This window comes from Haliotis asinina, chromosome 16 (genome assembly GCF_037392515.1).
Source record: "Haliotis asinina isolate JCU_RB_2024 chromosome 16, JCU_Hal_asi_v2, whole genome shotgun sequence".
In the NCBI taxonomy this organism is placed as follows: domain Eukaryota; kingdom Metazoa; phylum Mollusca; class Gastropoda; order Lepetellida; family Haliotidae; genus Haliotis; species Haliotis asinina.
The window spans coordinates 19,423,968-19,449,695 of NC_090295.1; the positions used below are offsets into that span (position 1 = coordinate 19,423,968).

The 25,728-nt window shown below is 40.8% G+C and overlaps 1 protein-coding gene and 1 pseudogene across 1 annotated transcript; one reads left to right on the plus strand and one right to left on the minus strand.

The window, feature by feature from the left end:
• Positions 1 to 11,064: 11,064 nt before the first annotated feature.
• LOC137267656 (uncharacterized) lies at positions 11,065 to 12,209 on the minus strand (annotated as a pseudogene).
• A 6,542-nt stretch (positions 12,210 to 18,751) lies between these two features.
• On the plus strand, positions 18,752 to 25,407 carry LOC137268436 (uncharacterized). Its single transcript, XM_067803003.1, has 4 exons — positions 18,752 to 18,888; positions 22,071 to 22,179; positions 23,744 to 23,859; positions 25,287 to 25,407. Exons 1-4 carry the CDS (start codon positions 18,852 to 18,854, stop codon positions 25,298 to 25,300), a joined length of 276 nt encoding a protein of 91 aa, XP_067659104.1. The 5' UTR covers positions 18,752 to 18,851; the 3' UTR covers positions 25,301 to 25,407.
• Positions 25,408 to 25,728: the final 321 nt, after the last annotated feature.

The following is a 25,728-nucleotide window of genomic DNA, read 5'->3' on the forward strand; positions in this document are numbered from 1 at the left end:
GTTATGTAGTTTTGCATTCAGAAACGTATACCTACCTGGTAGAAAGCTAACAGTCGAGAGTTCCCGCCCAGCCTCCCTTCCTGAGGGTTTTATGGCCTGCCTCGCCGGGTATAATGACAGGTATAGGTCATCTCGTGACCTGGGTGACCTATCGACCGTATGTTGACCTCGTGTCTCTACTTTGTGTTGACTGTGTTATGAGAGAAATTGAGTAAGCGCCACTCAAGTGGGCAATGTTGGCTTTCTACCAGGTAAGTATAAAAAATTACATTTAATCAAAAATGTTGAATTTGTTTACACATGACTATAACACAGTGTGTAGGCTATTTAACCTGCACTGGGGAATGTCAATATGAAGATATGTCTGTTCTAACAAGAAAGAATAAGACCCTCGTTATTCTGACGCATATTTCACATTTGTTGTTTGTATCTTACCTATGTCAATGTGAATATATTTGAATCCTTTATGTAAACTCATCTGTGTTACAAAGTTTATACAGATGCTATTTCTATTAACTTACATTGTAGATTTGAATAGAATTTTGTGATTATCAGATTACGTTTGTGTAATCATGAATTAAATATCTTAACTTTTATTTAGAACTGTGTTAGTCTTTATGAGTGTTGTTAGTGTAATTATCAGTGTCATAGCAGTGTCTCCATATATGAAAAAAACTGACTTTTGGTACAGTAAACAAATCATGTAATTGTAAATGCTTAAGAACTACTCAAATTAAAGTTGGTTGCTTATGAATCACAAAGGTTTAAATGAAAAAACAAAAATAGAAACAGCCATGCTTTGTTATTTACATATTTTATTATATAAGGACATCAACACAAAGAAGGGATACACACGGACATACATATATAACATAAATACATCCTTGTTAGTGATTAGATATTCAGTGTCATTTTCAACCACAAGTGTTTTTTCACGAATTATCAAAGTTCATCATCTGAAAGTTCATTGTCAGATGTTCTATATCTTGTTCAGTTTGTTCTCAATCCATCTCTCACTTTTGCTTTTATCTTCACATTCCTCCTTCTTTCTCAAGATGTCCCCCTTACAGGTTTTCAGTGTCTGATCCCACATATATTCAATACCTTTCACTTCTCTTTGTCAATGCCAGAGGCTTTAGATGTTTGAATAGGTCAAAGGATGTCATGTTCATTTTCTTTGAGGGATTCAGTTTTAGTCCATTTCCTTAAAGGTTCACCTTCATTCTCAGGACAGCAGGTTCTTACATGACGCTGGAGGTCATGATTGATCTCAACTACAACCTCACACTCGTCACAGGAGGGCATGCTCTCGTCTTCAAACTTGTCTTCAAGGGTGACAGTATCAGAAGAGTGTCTGCTGGCGTCTGATTCAGGGACTCATTTGGCTCCTCCTTCAAACTTTTCCTGAAAGTCTCAATCTCTCTTGATGCTGGCGGTCCTTTTGTAATCATTTGAGATGGACCTCTGTCACTTTTTTGAGAGTATATTTGGCTGTAGTCGTTCTGATTCAAAGGTAGTGGGCCGTAGGTCAAGTGTCAGACTGCCATAAGGTTTTTGAAGAGCTGTCTCATACACTGACATAAACCTGTCAGCATTGTTGGGTAGATACGTCTGGCAAACAGTTGGACTTGTAGTCTATCCACAGGTGAGTTGAACAGAGTCACAAAGTGAGAATTTAGAGCTATGTCACGTGATTTTTTCCCTCGTGGAAACAGAATTTGTAACAGTAGGAAGATAATGGCATTCTTGTGATGAGAGGTCCGAGTAAATAGCTGAGAAATTCGTCTGTCATCCCTAGCTTCAGACATCATCCAACACCATCATGTTGTTATTTCTGGCATCCAAGTAGATATCAAGTAGGTTGTAAGGAATTCCTTTCTCAAACTTCACGTTGGGTAACTGGTCAATGATCACCTGGTACAGGGACTGACATTGGGTATGGCACCAGATAATGTGATTAGGTTCTGGCTGTATACATCCTTGCATGAAAAGGATGTAAACAAAGATAGATTTACCACTGCCAGTAGGACCCACAATGACTGCATTAGAGGGGATGCTAAACTTGAATTGTTCTGAAACATGCTATCCCTGCTGTTGCTGTTGGTAGTGGTGGTGGTGGTGTCAGTGGTGGTGGTGGTGGTGTCAGTGGTGGTGGTGGTGGCACTGGTGGTGGTGGTGGTGGTGGATATGCTCCACTGGATTTAGTCAAGTGTGTATTCCGCCGGTGACGACACATGGCATCCTTCCTTGAAAATACCTTTCCACATTCAGGACATGATATTGACTCCGTAGTGCATAGACATCAACTGAACATATGGATCAGGTTTGTCCTATTTATGCCTCCTGGAGATCTGTCTCTGGGATCCAGCTGTTAAATTTCTTTGGATAGCCCATCCATTTCACAAACACCCCTCCTTCTCTCCACAAGCCACATGGTGTCAGCTTGCTTATCTACTTCTTGAAATTCTTTTGCATAGAAGGGACCACTGACGTGATCCCCTGCCATATCCTTGACTTTATAGAGTGGTATCCCATCTCTGTGGTACCGTCTGCTTATAATGAATATTTCCTCGGTCCATTTCTCCTGATAATCACGTTGAAATGTATGCCGTAGATGTGACAGCCTAATCTGGTCCCCTACTTTGAACTTGAAGGGTTTTCTCTTGTTGGCAATGATTTTTCAGCTTTGGGTTTGACCTTTTTGATGAGGGGATCAATGTACTGTTCCTTCCAAACAACTGGTTCATTGTTTTTGTTCATATCGGCGGGTGCTCTTTTACTCAGTGATCTGTGGAGCCTATGGTTGTAGTCCCTTACAACATCTTGTAAAATATGAAGATAGTGGTATGTTTGCTTGTATGCAAAATATCTGTACATGGTAGTCTTTAGAGTCCGTATGACTCTCTCTGCATAAGATGCCTTGGTTTCATTCTGTGCAACATAGTAGGTGATACCCTTGCTTTTAAAATATGAGCTCACTTTCTTCTGATCAAATTCTTGACCTTTACCAGACCTTATAATCTGTGGTAGACCAGCTCTGGAAAATATTTTTTCTTGTGCTTTAATGACAGCATCTGGTGTTTTATTTTTAAGGGGTTCAACCCATAGAAACCATGTAAATACATTGATGCCTATTAGCAAGTATTTGACTCCATCATTCTCAGAGGTTATGTTGGATACATCGGCTAGATCCAAACACGTACATACCGCTCTGTTGCGTTTGAACTGGTATCTCAACGGACGTTGTAGAGAATAGGCATCCTGATTTGATAACCACTTCGTGATGCAATGTGAACCTATATCAATTTTTCCTTCCTTTTTCACGATGTGATATAATTTTGATGGACGTGTAAGAGATGTTGGATGTTTGGGATTAAAGTAAATAAGTAATCGCACCAAATAACAGAAGATATGGAACAACTAAGAGCATTCCCAAGTATAGTTTTCTTTAATGTCTTCCAAATACTCTTACAGTCTCCATGCTCCCTATCGGCAGACTTCTTCATATTATCACATATTTTTGATATTATAAAATCGTTTCTTTTTTTACAACATTATTTTTATATTCCGTTTTGGCATCAACATACAATTTTAAGTTTAAATCACATATTAACAATATGGATACTAAGTACCTTACATATATGTAGTAGGTTTAAACCATAATTATTAACGATAGTATCTAGCGAATGTCGGGGGCAAGAGAAGTTGTATAGTCATCATCAACTGGTAAATAATCAACATCATCATCTATGATGTAATCAAATTCATTTCCAGTTCTGGCATTAAAGTCGCCACACAATATAAATTCCGACAACTCGCCATAATCATGTTTAATATCACGCAGTTGTCACTCTTGAATGTCCGTCCCACTCTCTCCACTGTCTGTATAGGCTGGTGACCCCTAAGGGTTAATGTAAACAAACACAAGGAAGACTTGGAAGGTTGACAACTCACTTCTTATTCTAAAAAAGAGAGCGTTATGTGCTTGGCATTTCATTTAAACAGAAGATGTATATTTTCAAAAAGTGGTAAGTTGCTACGAAATATTAAAGAATGGGAGTTAAGGTTAACCTTAGTAAAGGATGCTTCGTGAATGCAGAGCCCTTACCAACAAACGGAGGAAATCGCCCAAGTTCACCACAGATAACTGCAGCATTTGTACATGATATGATTGTGACTGACACGATCCCTTTACAAAATTTCAAATGAATGTTTCCATCACAGTGTGATTCTTCATGGACCCATATTTCTGAAGCAAGGTTAAATACTAGCACAACCATATACATCGAATAGCAAAAGTGCATCGTTAGTTTCAGTTTGAATTTGTTTATGAAGTTTTTGAATGAGAAGATACGTGGACTTCTCAGCTTTCTGTGCAAAGGTTTTTCGATCTTTCGGGGCTATTTAGACGTGCAATGCATACGAAAAGCAAGATTTATGGGTGTCAGCTTCGTTATTGTGAATAACACGACGTTTCAGAACGAATACTTGCTTCTTCATCAGGTGTCTTTCAAACACCATGGCAATCTTGATGTGAAACAGATTCCTATAGTGAGAGAGTTTAGTTTTATGCCGCACTCAGCATCATTTTATCCATATGGGGGTCTGTAAATAATCGATTCTGGGACAGGCAATCCAGCGATCAAGAGCATGAACATCATTCTACGCAATTTGGATACGATGACAAATCAGCGACAGGCATGAATTACTGCTGATCAATTCTGACACGGATCTTCACAGGTAACGTCCGGAATCCTAGATACTTATGTGAGCTGACTTTTGCCTTGCGATTTGATATACCACTTTTCACTGCTTTTCACAATGCCACGTCTTATGAACACAATAATTCTAAGTTTAGTTTTCTCAAACTGATCTTCACTCCATATCTATCTATCAATGAGCTTCTGCATATCTCCCACTGTCATCAGCAAACATCAGAGAAGTAATGGTATCAAAAGGCTTCCTTTAAAAAACCATTTGCCCTCCTTTCCCTTCAGCATATCTCATTGATGAAGATAATGAAAATCAGGTGGTTAATCAAACACCCCTGACGGGTGCCAGCTATACATGAGAAATATACATAAAGAAAAAAATATTGCAACACCTGATTTTCAACATAGTAGTCATATGTAAACTCGAAGTGTGGTTATTTCGCGCATGAAAGACCAGACAAAATCTTCTCAGTGAATGTTATCATCTTCAATGAATCTGAATAGCAAGTGAAATTGTTCAAATTGAGACATTTAATGCATTTTATCTCTGTAATAAAACAAGGCTAGTTTTCACAAAAACAGCTACACAATTAACCATGGCTGTAGTGGAAATGCTCACTGGCTCTTCTAACTGCAAATTGTCTCTAATCCAAGGGTAACCATCACAGTTCCTGCTCAGTCAATATCTTGTGTATCTTCCAGCGGCATTCATCCTTCTCCTCGTACCCTGGATCAGACGTTGGATATGACGTTGCGATAAAAGTCGCCATTCCTCATGTAGCGCCTGTTCCAAATGTGCCAAATTTTGAACTGTACGTTCACGTACTCTATATCCCACACATGCTCGATGGGGTTCATATCCGGGCCATGGAAGGGTAGTGATGGCACTTCATCTCAAAACGTCACTGGCAGCTCGAGATCTGTGTGGCCGGGCATTATCATCCATGTAAACTGGTCTTGTCTGAAGCGGGTGATTGGTCAAAATGTGCAACAACAGCCCTGTCCAAGATTTCCTGTTGATACGGATGACCGGTAAGGTTTCCCCCTAATGTCTGTAGTTCCACCCACACCATTATGGATCCACCCCTAAATGGCACAGCTTCCTGGATGTTCCTTTGAGCATGTGCTGTCCCTTGCTGTCTCCAAACCCTTGACCGACCATCAGTGACGTGCAGAAAGGAAGCTGCTCTCGTCAGACCAATGGATCCGTCTCCATAACGCCAAGTTCCAGTTCAGACGATTGCGACACCAAACGAGTTGCCTTATGTGTAGGTCTCTAGATGGGTCGTCGTGCAAGGTATCCAGCTGCTCTGAGACGATTGCGAAATCCAATGGTCTTGGTGGATATGGGTCGATTTGGTAACCAATCATGTCGCAGTTGAGTTCTGTTTTTAAATGGGGATCGCCGTACGTGCCTTAAGAGGGTTGCATCTTCTCTTCTGGATGTTCACCGGGGTCGTCCTGTACGTTTCAGGTCTTTGACGTCATTCGTGTGTTGATGCCTCTTCATTATTCTCCTTACAGTGCTAAAATGGTGTCCAATTCTTCGTGCCAATATCACGGCCTGCATCCCTCATTCCAATAATCTGCCATCGTTTGGCTTCGGATACTTGTCATGGTCCCATCAACGTATGCACAAACGTATCGATAACTCAGTATAAACTTATAATGTTTCTTTGCAATGTAGTCTGACACTCAAATCAACTTTTGTTCTGCCTATATCGTGCTTCTTAAGATACTGAAATGTTTTGCATGAGCGGGTAGCTTGCTTCATGTTCCTCTCATGCTCGCAATATAAGCATTGAGACAGTGTTATTTGTGCTTGATGCTCCATACATGCCATATGTACGATTTTATTCAACAAAAATGTATGGCTTTATTTGAAGTACTTTCATATGTACATATTTTCGGCGTTGCAATACTTTTTTCTTTATGTATAGTTAGTTTATGGTACTTTTCTTGCCATTACGCAAGATTTCAGTTGATAATAAACTGGAGGGATGACTCTCACCATTTTCCCGTTTGATCGAAGGCGTGGGCGGCATCCCACAAATTACTTCTTTGAGTGGCATTTTAGAAGAATGAAGATTTTTTTATGGATATCAACTTCAACACAACGTTTCGGAGTTTATGCTCATCCACCTGATGAAGGAGTAAGCATTAACTCCGAAACGTTGTGTTCTCATATAAAGAAGTTGATATCCATAAAAAAAATCTTCATTCTTATGTATTTCACTTCTAAATGCCCTTCAAAGACTTGGCATTTTAGAAGTTGGGAAGTACAATACAGAACAGCTTTATGGATAACTACTCGTTTTATTCTTGAGACGGACGTTTGACGCCTGACAACGGTACAAGAATCTGTATCGAAACGTCGCTTGCACGAATTAAAGAAGCTGTTATCAATAAAGTTTGTTCTGTATCCCACAGACAACCCGCAGACACGCCACAAACACCAATGTGCTCGTGTGTGTGTGCCTGTTTATGTGTGTGTGTGTTTATGTGTGTAAAAAACTAAATAAAAGTAAAGAGAAATATTAAAATTTCATAAAACTATGACTTACAAATATCAATAAAAACTGTAACAGGAATATTGAAAACAATCTCGTATACTTAGACACGTGAAAGGTGATTGACTATCTTTCATGTATACATATTTATGTCCCATGTGGGCTTATAATCAACTATACACACATAAAACTGTATTTTTGCTATGATGTATTTTCAGCACGGACATAATTCTTATCGTGGTGACCTCGATGGAAAACAAGAGTTTCAATGATTCTTTCATTCATATATAACGGCAGAATGATTGGAATCCATGTTGACTTAACGATTATAGTTAACTAATTATAAATAAAATAAAATAAACACTGATTTTCATACAAAACCATGTGTGTGCATGTAGGGAGCTGGAATATTTAATGTTGAATTTATTGGTAAATCAATGTCAACATTCACAATTTCTGCGTTTCAAGGTCAATATCGAGTGTAACCTCCATGTGACTGTATAAAAGCCAGCACTGTCCTCCTCATACCCCCGCGTGCCTCCTGATCCTCTGAAGGGGCATCCAACGCCATTCCATGTTTGAAGAAGCTTCCAACTGGGCCAGGTTCTGTACAGGAGAGTCCCTTTGTTGCGCACGATGACCAACCATGTCCCAGATAAGCTCTAAAGGGTTAAGATCGGGGCTCGTTCAATCATGAGATGTACCAGGAGGCATTTAACTGAGCTCCTTGTGTATGTTATAGCAAAGGCCGCCGGTACTGGAGCTGGCCTGACTTGAATGCGATGGGTTTTTTTCTACCCCGCACTCTATCACCTCCTCATTATACATGCATATTCAGCTCCTGTGCTGGCACATTCACTGCAAAGAAAGGGCAATAGTAATATGACTGGTAGTGTTAATATATAATGACTTAATGACGTGTCCATTAACAGGTTTAATACCAATTGTCAGAAAGATCACAATTGAGTACTTTGATACTCTGAAAGCAGGAAATAATCTCCTGAAGCAAATAGATGTATTTATTGTCCGCGGTGTTACATGTGTTTCAACAACAGGTCGTAACAGTTTTTCATATGCTTTTTCCGTCTGCGGTTGAATCGGTCCGTTCTCGTTATGTCTGTTTCAGTACACGAGATCTCGCGTTATCTTAACTGTTCCAGATCGGAAACTGTATGTTCATTTTCTGACCACGTGATATGCCTCCATTTTGGCTTGCATTTTGTGGTTATGGACTCCGTACTCTCACCGGAAATATATCCACGGGAACATTAAGGGAAGGAGTTACCAGGCACAAGCAAAAGTATCTCATATAAGAGATGGAATGGTTCCTTTTCGATTGTTTGTTCCAGAGTTTGTCTTCAGCCAGTACCCCAGTCTTGTAGAAAGAGGCTGTTAACGGCTGGTCAGACTCACTGACTGAGTTGACACATGTTATCGTATCCCAATTGCTTAGATCGATGCTCTTGCAGTTGATCACTAGATTGTCTGGTCCAGACTTGAGTATTATAAGGGTACCACTATTTTTCAGGGCATTATCATTTGCAGTAGCCCGAGGTCTTTCATTAACTGCCCGACGAAAGAGGGCAGTTGAAAAGACCGCGGGCTCCAGCAAATGATAATGCCCTGAAAAACAGCGTTATCGTTATTATAGCTAAAATGAATAGATTTTTAATAAAATAAGAATAAAAACAGCGGCATCGGTTTAGAGGCACTTACTGCCAACAACAAACTACGGAGGTCACTGACACACATTTTACAAATAAAGATACGTCATAGAACAACACAGATGACGTCACTATTGAGAGTGACGACATTCGACCTTGACCTTTGCTCATACTACCAGCCGCCATTGTTTTCAGTGATCAACAACGTTAGACTTCAAGTCGATATTTTCATTGCTGTATGTTGTCATTTATGGTACAATTGGTATGGTTGGCACAGGCACATGTGACGAATGTGAGCCAGATATATGGTCAATAATGAACCCAATTTCAAACGAGCCGTAGGTGATTGAACTTCAACAGTTGAGCTACTTATGACGTCACATAACAACAGGCTTGATAACGGCCCGTCGTTAAGCAATTTGCGGGCATTATCAAGTTACAGTGGACCGCTCATGAATGTCTGATAACGTGCGGTAGTTTTAATGATAATTCTATCCATTTTAGCTATAAAACATACCGCCGCCATAGTAGCTGGAATATATAATAACCTGGAAACTATAATAATTCTTCCAGGGTTTGTATTTGTTGTAGTGTAATTATAATACCTAGAATTTGTTGTTGGGGAATTAGGTTGAGACCGCAATACCTTCATATAAACAAGAGTGCATCGATTAGTAGCCAGTCTTTATTCGGAGCATTTCATGAGTCAAATTATATATTAACACATTCTGGAGTTCAGAGCGTAATGCTAGAAACAACATCAAAGCCATCAGTTGGACTAGTTGACTGGACAAAACAAGATATCCAGAGTCTTGACCGCCTGACCAGTTGGATCATGTCTGATAACAGAGCCCAGAGGTCAGAGTTTAATTAATGTGGAGGCTCTTCATGCTAGAATTTTACTCTGTACTTTTGCACACTGCTATTTACCGGATGATGATCTGGTGATGCACGTCAAGACTCAAGATGAAAGCAAGTAATTCCACAGCTATTTACCGGATGATGATCTGGTGATGCACGTCAAGACTCACGATGAAAGCAAGTAACTCCACAGCTATTTACCGGATGATCATCTGGTGATGCACGTCAAGACTCACGATGAAAGCAAGTAATTCCACAGCTATTTACCGGATGATCATCTGGTGATGCACGTCAAGACTCACGATGAAAGCAAGTAACTCCACAGCTATTTACCGGATGATGATCTGGTGATGCACGTCAAGACTCACGATGAAAGCAAGTAATTCCACAGCTATTTACCGGATGATGATCTGGTGATGCACGTCAAGACTCAAGATGAAAGCAAGTAATTCCACAGCTATTTTAAGCGTACCAAGGTTGTTGGGCACAATCTGAAATTTGAGGGTGATAATACTGATGGTAATGCACTGCTGGACGGCACAGCGATGAGAGTCAACCAGTCTGCTTAGAGTAAGTCATTTGTGGAGAAGTTTTCTGAGAAGCCACTCCATCGTGTGCACGTGCAGTGTATGGAATAGAATAGCAATCCAATCGACTCCTTCGTCTGGATGAAGTTGCTGGTCTAAAATGTGAAACTGAGGGTTTCCTTTCTGCTTTTTAGGACCAGTCACTTCTCAATAGCAATCGCCACATGTGAATCTTAAAGAAAATATTAACATGAAATGTCGACTTTGTAATGAATTTACACATAATGTATTCGAGAAAAATTGGCCAGTAATGTTCACATACGTTAACGTAGATCGACATCAACACTGCCAGTCCGACCATCAGACTACCATGTAGAAAGTTAGTGCTAAGAAATGTTGCTTGTTAAAAAGGATATTCAGAGACCCACCATCACCAATGTGATTGGTTTGGATTGTGAGTAACATAGCTATAAAATAGTGGTGGAACTGTAAAGCTGGTAGTGTCTCAAGGAACTGATCAAACATCTATGATTCCTCGTCAGACTTTATGAGCGTGATTGTTCCGTTCTGTGAACGAGTTACACATTCTTGTGTACATTAACTAAGGATAAATGCATGCATGGTTATTGGTGCTTTTTAACATTAATAAAACATTTTCCACCTCGGCTTCTTGGCCATGATAAGGGGAAAATATAACAATGACTCTCAACCACCCTACCCTACTCCGCCCCACCCAACCTCAACCATCAACCTCCTCCCAAGAACATTACATTGTCAGCCCAGGAGGTAACTAGTAGTATTCTTTCGAAATAATAAGGTAGTTGTCATAATTATCATCTCTGAAGGTTTCTGGGTTCATACAAGCTATTCGGTTCTGCACTCGGTCAAAGAAACAGTCAACAATATCTTCTTTCTCAACTTGTGCCCTTGAGTTGGAAAGTCCGGCGATGAATATAAAGTTGCTCCAGTTTCTGTGGGCTGCCACATACGCCCTGGCAAATCCAACCCTGTCATCGATTCCCTCCAGCTCCTTCTTTTCCTTCCAGGTGGAGTAGTACATGTCTCTGACTTTGACGACGTCGGCTGAAACAAGACGCAGACCCGACACCCAGACCGGAGATGATGGATTTTCCAGCGGCGCTTTGACATCTCTGATGTTGTAGGTTGTAGTGGCATATAGGCACATTTGTGTTGATGAATTCCTCATTTGTGATGGTACCCGAATTGCGGAATCTTTTCCACTCTTCTGTCAAAACAGGAATAAAGTTTTGCAAAGAATATCTCCTCGATTCCCTAAAGTATTCGCACGACAAGGAGGCAACTAGAACTCCATCTTTCTTGGGTTCTTTACTCCTCACAAGGATAAACGTCTCCCAGTCTGAACAACCCTGATCCTGTATGGCTTTCCTTTCTTCTGCGCAACTGTCTTGATTAAAGCAAATTGATTCCTTGAAGTGAGTCGGTGTTTCCCACAACCAGTGAGCAGCGATCATACACATAATAGAATGCGTGGACCTGGACGGTGCACATTGCTTGTAGAAGTCTACCCCAGATGCCAGAACAAAGACATTATCCATGTCAAGAAGATACGATTTACGGTCAGATATTAATCCAGAGATACATTTGAACAAAGAGTTGAAGTCGTTTAAGGCTCGACCTTCTTAGATGACATTGAACTGACACTGGGGACTGTCGTTCTTTCAGAGTTGTTAGTATTTTCCTCAGGAATGGCATCGAAGTTGACCCATCTCCTGCGCCGTAGTCGCCGATGTTGCCAACAGGCTCGTTAAAAGGAATATCCGCTATAAAGGCTTATACCTTGTCAAACGCAGGCTTTGCATATTCTTCAGTTTGCTTGGAAAATGTTGCGCCATAATGCCCTGACCCTCGTTCACCGTAGTGGGTATAACCTGTATTACCTCGATTCATGGACATGGCTGTTTAAATCAGTTGAAGGCTGGTCTGACTATAGAAAATCAGTTCTCTGAAATCTGTTGCTTTTGTGTTTTTCTTCTTCAGTGACTTGTCAATGCCCTGTGGTTTCTAAAACAAAATATCAGTGTGTTAAACCAATTTGAAAGTTTTCATCCACAACATGAGATGGTTGTATGACAGAACGACGTTGTATGATAGTTAAAACGTTTTATCTATCGCGTGAGACGTTTCTTTCCATTTTACAGAACGACTTTGCAGTACAACGTCGCAATTGTGTGAAATGAAGGGGCAATAAATTGCAAAAGAGGTGAGGTGAGGTGAGGTGAGGTGAGGTGAGGTGAGGTGAGGTGAGGTGAGGTGAGGTGAAATGGGGTTTAACGTCGTACTTCAGAATATTTCGCTCATATGACAACGTGCATGCGTGTGTATGTGTGGCTGTTTGTACTAGTCTAGTCTTAAACTGGTTTTATAGTGCTAGTTCACTGAGATACCATGCCTCAGTGAAGCATCTATACCTCACTCAGACACATTATACTGACACCGACCCGACAAGTCCTTGCTGTTCACCGTTCACTTAACATGTGATGGTAATTGTACAAATTCAGATCTAACCATTTGTATGTCCTTATTAAGTCAGAGTAATATTCTCTTTCCCTGGCACTTCATAGCAAAACTGTGCCATCATTTGTTTCAGCATTTGTGAGAACTTTCTGTACTAACTGGAAAATTCTTATACACCTTCATCAAGTGAAACAACTATTTTCACTAACATGTAACTGTGGATTAAACAGAAGCCATTTTACCCTGGTTGTCAAGTATAACGTTTATCCAATCAAATGGAGTAGTCATCAAAATGCCAACCAGATGACATAAACTGCTTTTTTGATATCCCACAATACTAGTTCTGTATATAGTAGAACAAAGGCTGTGATTACCTGATATTGTATCTCAAACAATTATGTAACAGAGAATGGGGAAAGGGCGTAGATTCGACTTTTGAGTCAGAAGTAATGCTACAACATATATTTTGATTGTAATTTAGATTGTATTTCAAAATACAAAAAGATGAGGATCGGTGAACATACCAAGGCTCATGCAACACCTCTCTCGTACAACATAAAGAGAGAAAAAACTATAATGAGAAAACGTCATAAAATAACCAGGTGTGGTGACAAGGGTAAACAATGTAACAATTATAATGTCATAAATCAATCAGACTTATGACAGTATGTTAAGTTATATGGCAACATTGTGTAATCATATGTCATATCTAAGCGTCTTTGCGTAATTATGGAGTTAGCATGTTTGATATCTAAGTATATTTCAAAAGCAGGACATATGCATGATAAAGTAAGCCACTGTCCACTGATTTCAAGATTTCCATATTCGCTTTTAAGTTGAGCTGGAATGACTGTAAACAACAGATATTAAATCAAGGCCTTTCACAAACTAATAGAATATCTAGTCTGATCAGGACATAATCGGGACAGGCAAAGATATATTGTATATTGTATTCAGTGTAGTAGGTTCTCAGCCATATATCTATAAATTTATCAGCATCGAGATCGATACAACCAAGTAGATGGCGGGAGAGAATGATTTGGCAGAATCGTGAACCGTAGTTAAGAGTTAAGTAATTTGTTTTAATAACGCTGTCCTTTCCAAGTCAAGTCAGTGTTAACGGAGAATCCTGCGTTTTTCACGCAACAAGATAAACAGACAAAAATAAATGAAAACACGCAAAGACAACATGCCGGATTGTTGAGCTGAAAATAAATGTACAAGCCACGGATGGGGCTGAGATTCTACGCCAGTTTTGCCGGATTAGACAGATGCCTTTTATGACAGCTTCCATTGTATAGATTATTATTTTCACGTTTATGACGTTTAAGAGTAGTTCCTTTAATAGTACATATGTGGGGAATGAACGCTGCAAAAATGATCTAAAACGAAGATTTGGCCATATATTTGACATTCGTTACAAAAATAACATAAATCAGCGTCCTTGAATTCTGCGTAATTGAAGTAGGCTCGTTGTTGAGCTATGTCAAACCATACATGTTTAAGACTGCCTTTCATTTGAAGTAGCTATCATATATTGTACCAATGTTTTGTACCCTCACGTTTGAAAGTAATGACGTCAGTGTCTTGCCACTTGACAAACATCTTATTGCCCTTTATAAAATTAATAATTGATGAAAATATCCCCCTGACTGTGAAATAATGAAATACATAGATTTAGTTAGCTAAGCTTAACCATCACGACATATGACAACGTTGAAATGACACCGATCGTATAGCGTAAATTGTACATAAAAGAATTGATAGGGTATTTCATCGATGCGTCATTGTACAAAGAAAATGAATCGCGTAAATTTATATCCTCCCAAAAATGTAACTATCATGCTTACGGGATGTTCATGACAAACGTTGATGTGGTGATGTTCACCAATTCGAGATTGCTGACCAGAAATGCGCTTCACGCATTATTCGGAGTGACTCGGACCGCATTCGGCAGGGTGAGGTTGGGGTGCTTGATGTTTGACACACTAATCAACATCACTAATTATCTAAGTGACAAATATACATAATGATCGGTCACATACGGGGTTATCGTTAAAGCACGCTCAAATGTGCTGTTAGCCTCTCGATGTTAAGAAGATAGGGTACATTCTCATGACCTTAATGCCGCCCCCTGGTGAACGTAACATCTGGGCCTATATTTTCGAAGCTCTCTTAGCGCTAAGATAGTCGTAACTGACATACATTAACATTAACATACGACTATCTTAGCGTTAAGAGGGCATCGAAAATATAGGCCCAGGGGGTAGTTTTCCATCTGACCAACGCTGCTGAAAAATATCAAATGGGTTTACATGAGTGATTAGTCTATTGCCTTTGCTAAATGTAGCATTGGTGTATTTCACGCCGCTTTAGCATTATCACGGATATAATATACAACAAACCAAAATATGGGAACATTCTAAAATTTGATAATCAGATACAAACCTAAAGGTGGTAAGTTCATTTTATACTCAGAGGTAAATGCAATATTCTGTGCTCTTAATGAGGACTTTAAACGACACATTGGAACATGAGAAACAGCTACTCGGTATGTTTGCCTGCACGAGTTTTTGGACAGTTGCGTCATCGGGACAATGTTGCGTTTGGGGGAATGCTTTCTGCTAGGGTTCAAACCTGTAACAGTCCATTTGTCTTTTTGGCAAGTACTTTAAAAGTGACAAATTTCCTTTGCCAGGTAGTTTATTCATCGATTTTATAACACAACTATATTATATTGGTGTATAAATATGTGTGTAGGTGTCCTTTTAGGAGAACAATTACTAACCCTGAATGTTTAAAGGTCGCTCCATTTATCTGTTGCAATTTAAGCTGGATGATTCAAACCTGATGGACGTTAATAGCTGTCAGCCGGTGGTCAACAGATCGTCCAGCGCCCACGTGGAGATAAAGGTCAAGGATTTTCATCATTATCTGGAAAATAAACACATAATTCAGTTTATTCTGTCAAGTTTGTATATTAATGAAATAATCTGCAAATGATTCCATTGAATTTGGTAGGTTTTTAGTCTCGAAATGATCAGCTCCTGCGCTTTATTCTTCTGCCGAACGGTGTCAGCAGTTTGCCTTTTGTTTGTTTGTTTTTGTTTCGTTATGCTTTTTTGTTTACAGACGTAGGGATACCGATTATAAAATTAATGGTTTTTGGTTGTCCTTTATCGTATGTCCATTGTTGAGTAACGCCTCACTCGGCAGTGTTCCAGGTTCATCACGACGATCCGTAAATAATCGAGTCTGGATCAGACGCCCCAGTGCTTGACAAAATGAGTATCGAACTACGCAAATGGGATACGATGCATGAACCATGTCTCGAGGATGACCACCCGATCCCGTTAGTTGGACGGTTTGAATCTACGAATCTGTGAGTCTGCAGATCTGCCCCGACACCGGAAAAAGGCGGTTTAAGTCATTATCACTTGATGTCAGTTGATGGTACATATTACTGCCTTGAATGGCTTTCGGAAACAAGAACTATTCAGGCGGAATTGGTACAAGGGGTCCGAGTAGGATCTTCTTATTATTAGACTGCGATATGGTATGTATTTCAGTTAGTGAATGAGTCAGTCAGTTTTATGGGGAAACGATTCGCAAGGAGAGGAATGAAATGAGTTTTATGGGCTGGAATGATGGAAAACTTCATCAGTTTCAGTTTCATTCAGACCAAGGACGTCAGGTCAAGTGCGTCAGGTCAAGGACGTCAAGTCAAGGGCGTCAGGTCAAGGATGTCAGGTCAAGTGCGTCAGGTCAAGGACTTCAGGTCGGGGCAATCCAAATGTATTGGTTCAGAAGAAACAGTGAGAAACATGTTCATGATTTTATTTCCCTATCATGTTCTGTGAGCAGTTTCGTGTCGTACAAAAGTAGTTGACTGATTTACAGAGACACACAATCATGCAAATGTTTACCCCCAAAACTGACCTTCAAACCTACCGGTCCTTCTTCTGGTTCGATGAATGAGTGAGTGAATGAGTGAGTCTGATTTTAAGCAGCTTTTAGGAATATTCCAGCAATATCAGTGCGGAGGACCCTGGAAATGGGCTTCACACATTGCACCCATGTAGGGAATCGAACGCTGGTGACCAGCGAACACTTTAACCGAACACTTCAACCGCATTGCTACTCCATCAACTCGGAGATATAAACCCATATTGGAAGAGTGAGGCAACAATACACTAGCACAGAAAGTCAGAGATCGAACCCACACAGCCTACCCCACGAACGACTTTGTCTCGGGAAGCGTTCGAGTATATTAAAAAATACAAGAAAATGTCTACGTTGCTGCATTAACGAATACTAGATTCGTCTTGAAATGCGTCACGTTTAGTTCATCAATACTTCTTTATGAAATGTCTTGTCATATACTGTCCACAAATATAAACACCTGGACGAGAAAGTTGTTGCGAAAATGCTGTATTTTCAAGCAACATTTAACTCGTCCACAATTAGACTTTAGAGCGTGAAATTGTACACTAGTTTAGAAGAGGGTAATGTCTATATAACCAAGTGGATACTTTTAGATAACGGAGACGCTGAGCGCGATGGTGATGACGTAGCACGACCCCGACGTCGGGTTTCCTGGCTCTCAGAACAATCTCTTTCAGCCTGTTCCGGATATACTCTGTTGTCCAGGCACCCTGGCTGCTGTGCTCTCACCCGTGGAAGTACGATCACGCAACTGTAGTACCCGGAGATACCGATCTTGTGCTGCAGTGGTAACTCGGAGTGTGCCTGTACGGGGACGATCATGTGTTATACCTGTTTGGTTGCAACGAGCTCCAAGCCATGATGTCTTACTCAGACTAACACGCCGGGCATCAAATGATTGGTAATCTCAAGCATGCATTCCTCCAATGGCGATGTTCCGTGTCGCAGAGTCGGGACGTGACGTAGTGATTTGACCTTGAAACTAATTCAAACCGAACGCCGATTTCTGAAAGTAATCTGGATTTTGTATTGCCAGACAGCGCACTATTTTTACTAGAGGGTGATTTCTGTTGCGTTGATGCGATGCCTTCCTAATCCTTGTAAGAAATCTTAACAAAATCAACATTTTGAGGTAAAATCGATTTTTACTTGTCCAGTTGTGTAAAACCATGTTAACATCACTTTTGTTGCATATTTTGACGACTGTTTGAACACAATAGGTCATGTATAGATTTCTTTTAAATTACAAATTACCTATGCGTCTCTTTTTGAGGATAGTATATCTTCAGCAATTTTTGTCATTTGTAAATATGACTGTGTCAAGCTTACAACGACAGGACATGTGCATGCAGGGTTTATACAAAATATACGTATTGCTACGTTCATCTTTTTTCTTATACTCATCAACGTATAAACCTTACGTAAGAAATTATGTTGAAATCAGTCTGGGTAGTTTTTATAAAATTCTGCCTAGTGCAGGTGGGGTTCACCTCAGATAAATAAAACGCGTTTTGAAAACGCACCCTCTTGGGTTTTGTTTGTTGTTTAACGCCGCACCTGGCAATATTCCAGCTATATGGCGTCAGTTTGTAAGTAATCGAGTCTGGACCAGACAAACCAGTGATTGACACAATGAGCATCGATCTATGCATTTGGGAATCGATGACATGTGTCAACCATTTGAGAGAGTCTGACCACTCGATCCCGTCAGTAGCCTCTTTCGACAAACATGAGTTGCTGAAGACCAATTCTAACTTGGATCTTTCCGCGTCTACAGACAAGCAGAGATCAGTCTCGTACACTCAATCAAAATATCCGAAGCTCTCAATGCCAACAGAAGTGCCAACAATTACAACGGCAAACATAAACTAAATACTCTGTAGAGTTGTATTCTCACAGTGCTGCAACGAAAGTCCTCCACTTATGTTACCAGTCGGCTATTGCCCCGGTGGAAGTGACTAATTTGGGGTAATTTGCAAAGATAATTTACCATCAAAAATGTCAATCAAAGTTATAGGTCACTGTAGGCGAATATGAAAATGACGAAATTCACGGGCACTTGGCTATAAAAAGTTGGCGTTTTTCTAGAACCTCATAACAAAATCAGCACCAGCTGTGACAATTCCCGTCAGCATCATGGGCGTCAAAACCATCATCGTGCTTTCTGCTATGGGTAAGTATGACACATGGAGTTAATCTGATGGTATACCACACCTTTCTCTGTTGTTAATCTCATTGCATGCCAGTCACATGGTGCTAATCTCATTGAATGTCCAAACAACTCCGTGAAATCTGTTATTTTCAAATAACTATTGTTTGTTTATCGTTTCACGCCGCGCTCGGCAGTATTCCAGCTATATGGCTAGCCATTATTTGACTGTATGCGTTTGAGGGCATTCGAAAGGATCTAATCCCAATCAACCCGCTTTGGAAAAGATTTAATAAATCGTATCTCAGTGAGTCAGCATAACGCCGAAGCTCGATCTGAGTCTTACCAAAACGTTTTGAAAGTTAGTACGTGGTACTTATTGTTTTCTTTCCTGGTGTTCGGCATTATCAAGACAAGGGCGATGGGTAGCCTGTTGGTCTAATAGTATGATCGTCACGCCAAAACCCCGAGTTCGATTCCCCACATGGGTACAATGTGTGGAGCTAATTTCATTGCACTAATAATGCAGGAATATTGCTAGAAGCGGCGTAAAATTATACTCACTCCTCGAAAAAGAAAAAAGGACTTTTTGGTTTGGGGGGTCAGTGTCGGGGCTCAGGCTAAATATTTGCTTGATTGCGCGTCACTGTAAACATGTAAACTACTTTTGCTCGACACGAAGCTGATACGAAAATTAACTCATGGCGTGAACATATTTTTCGCAAAGTGCTTCGTGTGAATCAATAAATTCGGATTCCCCTAAACTGGAATGTCCGTGGTGTGATTGAACATGAAACTACACAAGCGGTTCAAAATTTCTATGCGTCAAGTACTCATCTCAACATATATATACATCTCATCTCATTGTAACTGAGAACAATACATCATTAATATGCCGTCTGATGTCAATGTGACTAAACTGTTGCTCACTGGACGCTGTCATGAGAAACGTTCATAGTCCTAAGAATTCTTAACTTTGATCGTAACCAATGTGTTAAGAATGGACTTAAAAAGTTCGTAGGACTACGAACGTTTCGAAAATAGTTTGTCTGATTTCTAGTATTATTACTCCGGATAACCCAGGCTGCCTGTAAGGCGCTAGAAGATTAATCGTCACGTGACCATGACTTATCCCACCGGGTACCCATTTTCTGGGTGAACAGAGGCAATGTTCTTGAGAATACTTACTTACCTGAGGCGAGACCATATGTACCCGCACATGGGCTTCGTTGTGGGGCAGGACTGAAGTCTTAGAACTCTCTGGAGTCAGACGTCAACGGTAACCCATCCATGGACTATCCGCGCTCGACATTGCTGAACTAACTGATTTGTGACCTGGGCCCTTAGCACATGACCACAAAACACCAAACACTCCTTTCCTTGAGTAGATTGTCGTGAACTATTTTGGTACTACGACTGTACATAAAATACCTTCCGCACACATTGATGTTTTGAACATATATCAGGATAAAAATAGAACTTTGATGGGTTGACATGTGAATTTGCAAATGACAAGGAATGAAACGTAAAGATCTGAATGCAATACTCCCACACTTTATTATCTTTCAGACATTAAATTAAATTAAATAAATTAGAACACTTAAATCCATCCTGTCCTGTGGAAAGTACAGACAGCCTTACCACTGAAATCCGAAACAGGAAATAAACTGTTATTTTCACGAAACATTCTCGATCTCCACGATGATATCAATTCAAGTAACAAGGCTTTTAGGCCGATACGAGTTACGTCCCTTTGAATATCGATCGACATTGTTCATCCGCTCCAACAATAACAGCGAAACGCTTTTTGTCCAACACCGTGTCAGAAACAGGGCAAGTAACTGAGTGTAGTTTAGCGCCGCTTTTACCATTTAGCAATATTCTAGCAATATCACGGTTGGGAGACACCAGAAACATGCTTCACACATTGCAACCATGTGAGGAATCGAACCCGACCGTGGACGTGACGAGCGAGCGCTTTAACCATTAGGCGACCCCACCGCCTCTACAGAAATAGAAGAGAAAAGGGTTACAGAGCATGGCACATACAAATCTAAAGGGTAATAAATTCGTTTCACTGCCACTTGCCAGGCAGTGTCGTTCCGAGCATGAACGTCCTCTCACACATGCTATGAACGACGTTTTACTTACTGTGACATACATTGTAATCATTAATATATTAAATTACCAGACCTTGTATTTATAATTCATGACGTATCATCTTTAATACCGTTATTTCCTCAGGGACACCTCAATGCTTACCAAACCTGTGAAGATCCGGGTTTGAACTGGTCTTCAGCACTGAGTGTGAGTGAGTTTATTTTTACGCCGCACTCAGCAACATTTCAGCTATATGGCGGCGGTCTGTAAATAATCAAGTCTGGACCAGACAATCCAACGGTCAACAGCACGAGCATCGATATGCGCAACTGGGAACTGATGAATCAGTCATCGAGTCTGACCACCCGATGCCATTAGTCGACTCTTATGGCAAGCATGGGTTGCTGTGTACCTATTCTACCCCGGATCTTCACGGGTGTGGTCTTCAGCAATCCATGCTTGTCGTTAGAGGCGACTACGGGATCGGATGGTCGGACTTGGTTGACACATGTCATCGTATCCCAATTGTCAATAATTGTTGCAGGTCAATAATCATGCTGTTTGCTGATCACTGGCGTTTCTGATCGAGGATCGAAGGTATACAGACCGACACCACATAGCTGAAATATTGCTGAGTGCGGCGTAAAACTAAACTTATCCACCAACTCAGCGATTACCAACTTCGGTTGTACCCATGTTCCTGAGTGAATATTGTTTTCCACGTGAACAGTTGACATCCCATCCATCAGGCAATGCATGCCAACAATTTTCCGATCATCCTTTATGTTCTGAATCTGACGCATGATTATGATCGCCTCTGCTCACACAGCAGAAAATGGGTACCAGGAGGGAGAAGTTTATAACCTTCTTTAACGTGACTGTAACCTTCTTAGCATCATGCAGGCAGCTTGGATTATCCGGGGTAAACGTTGTGATGAGGCGTTGGACAGCTTCGAGTTGGATACCAGTCGGTCACAGAAATCCATTATTAATTATTATAAAGTAATTAAATTGTATCTTGTGACAGGTAAGGTTTCGAAGCAGATGGTCACGGTTTCATATCATGTGCGTCTATGCACCTGACATTTATGGGACTTCCTTTCCAGTCACTTTGGCCTTCGCATACAACTGTCATAACGAGATGGACATAGCTGCCTGTGGAGCCAGGTTGAGTGGATTTACTGGTGCTCCTGAACAACTGGAACAGTTTTGCGCGTGAGTTATTGCAGTGACAAAACAAACAAACAAATTTCACTCACAATATTTACACCCCTCTTAGAATCAGCATAATTGTAGACGGCAGTCTGCATGTATTTCGTAGTACTGACACGTCGATCGGTGCTCATGATGTTGACTCTGGTTTGTCTGGTCCAGAGTCGATTATTTACACGCTACAGCCATATAGCTGGATTATTGCCCAGTGCGGCGTAAGTAAAAGAAAACTCACTCACTATCGTTTTAATGATATTGGATTGGCATATCGAAATTCAGCCAAGATATCTTTTCGGGTAACTATTTCATTTTTAGATATTTTTCATTCCAAAATTAGTGGGCGAGAAGCAGCATCCAATATCCCCGAAAAGTGCTTTATACATTCTACTCATTTCGGGAATCGAACCCGGGCTCGGTTTGACGAAATAACGCTTTCACCTCTAGGCTTCATTTATAGGTCTTCAGCAACCCATGTTTGCCATAAAAGACGACTATATATCGGGTGGTCAGACTAAACTGACATGGCTCACGCATGTTATCGGTTCCCAATTGCGCAGATCAATACTCATACTGTAGATCACTTGAATATTTACAGACCGCCGCCATATAGCTGGAACATTGCTGGCTGAGGCCTAAAACTAAAATCACTCACTCTGAATGGTCACTCTAAACATGCAGCGTTAGCTGGAATATAGATCTGATTATAAATCGAAAAAACTTGAACACACTATGTTTTTTTCACGTGTGAGGAGTGAGTGTTACAGAAAAAATACGGTATTCAGGCATGCGTATGCGACGTTCGTGTCAGCCTCCAACAGAAGTAAGCGTGAAGATCCGGGTTAGAACTGATCTTCAGCAACGCATACTTGTCGAAAGAGGGAGTGAGTGAGTAGTAGTTTTACGCTGCACTCAGCAATATTCCAGCTATATGGCGGGGGTCTGTAAATAATCGAGTCTGGACCACACAATCCAGTGATCAACAACATGAGCATCGATCTGCGCATATGGGAACCGATGACATGCGTCAACCATGTCAGCGAGCCTGACCACCCGATCCCGTTAGTCGCCTCTTACGACAAGCTTAGTCGCATTTTATGACAAGCATGGGTTGCTGAAGGCCTATTCTGTGTCAGCGAACCTGACCAACCTCTTATGACAAGCATGGGTTGCTGAAGAGCACACCTGTGAACATTCGGGGTAGAATTGGTCTTCTGCAAGCGGTATCGGGTGACTTAGCTGACACAGATCGTCGTATCCCAATGGCGAAGGTCAGTGCTCATGCTATTAATCATGCTGTCTGGTGCAGAATCGATTATTTACAGACAACCGCTATATAGCTGAAATACTGCTTCAATCAAACCTGCAGAAGGAAAGTGGTGCACTGGATGGAAGTTTGCCATTCTAACGAAATCGAGCCCAGTTGAACAAGCACCGTGACTGGACCTATCCTATCACTTCGCAGAACAGTTTACTTGTTCTGTGGTTCAGTTGCAGAGCCATGATTCTGTTCATTTGAGATGTGGAGTTAAATTTCTTCACAGTTGCATTTTGTCCGTTTTCACCGCAGGGATGTTGTTGCAGTGGGAGTCTGCATGAATACTATAATTGCCGAGTGTCCGAACCTTGCTTCCAGTCAAACAATGCAATACTACCACATAATGCGCGGACAGCTGTCCTCCGTATGTGAGTATTTCTTCAGTATTTCAGCTCAAATTATGGAAATCGTAGGTTTGGGCGGCTGAAGCGCTGGTAAAATCTCCAGTTCTTTCCTCATTGAGGTCACAGAACCAACTCTCCAAATCTTCATGCATTTGGAGGTCACCTTTCAGTGACACCTCTACAACGAAACAATGCAGCGCTCTAACTATATTTTGTGTATATAGTGCCTATGTCCTCAGAGAATACAACACTACAGGTGATTTAGTGTATATCTGCCATTGTAATTTTTGGCACTTCTGTTGGCATTAAAAGCTAAGGATATCTCGAATGAGCGTACGAGACTGACCTCTGCTTATCTGCAGACCCGTGACGATCAGAGTTAGAATTGGTCTTCATCAGCTCATGTTTGTCTGAAGAGACGACTAACGGGATCTTGCGGTCAGGTTCTCTGATTTGATTGACACTTGTCATCGTGTCACAAATAATGTAGATGTTTCTTGATATTGATGTCGTAGCATACACAGACGTGTGTAGTATCGATAAAGAGCTTCCATGTAACATGAGATGCGCAAAGACGAGCTAAAACGCCCAAATCATCTTATGCTCACTTGCCTGATGTAACCGAGTGAGGTAGTTTAGTTTTACGCCGCTTTTAGCAATATTCCTGCAATATCACGGCGGTGGGACACCAGAAAAATTGGCTTAAAACATTGTACCCATGTGAGGAATCGAACCCGGGTCTTCGGCGTGACGAGCGAACGCTTTACCCACTAAGTTACCCCACCGCCCCGCCTGGAGTGAGACCACATGTGTGCTTCATTGTGTGGCATGGCAATCAGTCAAGCTGCCCAACACAGTCACCCATCTAAGGATTCTCCGGGACCAGTGTTACTTTACCTCAACTGGCTTGTGACCATGGGTCTATGCACAAACCCACACACCGCCAAGTTATAAGACAAAATTAATCATTACCGTTGACGCAAATTGTTATCATGACCATCTGGGAAGTCCATTAATGCCGAAAAGACACGGAGAGAGTGTCCATGAGACCAACGGGTGACATGGATTAACTTTTATAATCTTGCTAGTTTATTTGTTTTCTAGACGACAGTATCGGTTTTGTCTCACTTGGATATTTTGAAGAAAATGATAATCTGTTCAAGAAAGTCCATAACTTCAGATCTAACATATACGACAAAATGTTATGGACGTCAACTTCTTCTTGATTATTTACACGTTTCTGGGATATTCCTTGTCCCTTCGTCTGGTTCCTCTCAAGAACCTCTTCTGATTTAAGGTTGAATAAACTGATTTCCAAATATTTTGGATAACCTTAAAACATTGTGTTGTGAAATATGTCATGCTGGCTCATTTGACAAACACTTTATCTCAAACAAATGTCTTTTCAACCTATACATGTACTTATAATTCTTGTGTTTGACTTTCTTCAGGCTCGTTTAAGTAAGGCCATCCATCCACCTTGACTACACTGCCACCTTGGACTACACGGAAACTTCATACATTTAGAACGCACAGTATTAGGGATAATTTGAAATAAAAGAGTAAATCGTTTGTTTTGTTTGTTTTTTTCATAATGAACAATAACAGGAGTTGTAAATTCTTGTTCCTGTGCTCTCTTCAACGGAAAGGAGTGGGTGAGTGAGTTGAGTTTTACGCCGCACTCAGCAATATGCCAGTTATATGGCGGCGGTCTGTAAATAATCGAGTCTGGACCAGACAATCCAGTGATCAACAGCATGACCATCGATCTGCGCAGTTGGGAACCGATGACATGTGTCAACCAAGTCAGCGAGGCTACACGTGAGGCATATGTATTTTGTACCCCGCCGTGATATTGCTGGAATATTGCTGAAAGCGTCGTAAAACCATATT

Excerpts from the sequence above, each read along its gene's own strand:
- LOC137268436 (XM_067803003.1), top strand. The coding sequence starts at position 18,852 with ATGGGCGTCAAAACCATCATCGTGCTTTCTGCTATGG. Across the intron at positions 18,889-22,070 it reads CATCGTGCTTTCTGCTATGG|TCACTTTGGCCTTCGCATAC; the intron begins GTAAGTATGACA and ends CTTCCTTTCCAG. Across the intron at positions 22,180-23,743 it reads CAACTGGAACAGTTTTGCGC|GGATGTTGTTGCAGTGGGAG; the intron begins GTGAGTTATTGC and ends TTTTCACCGCAG.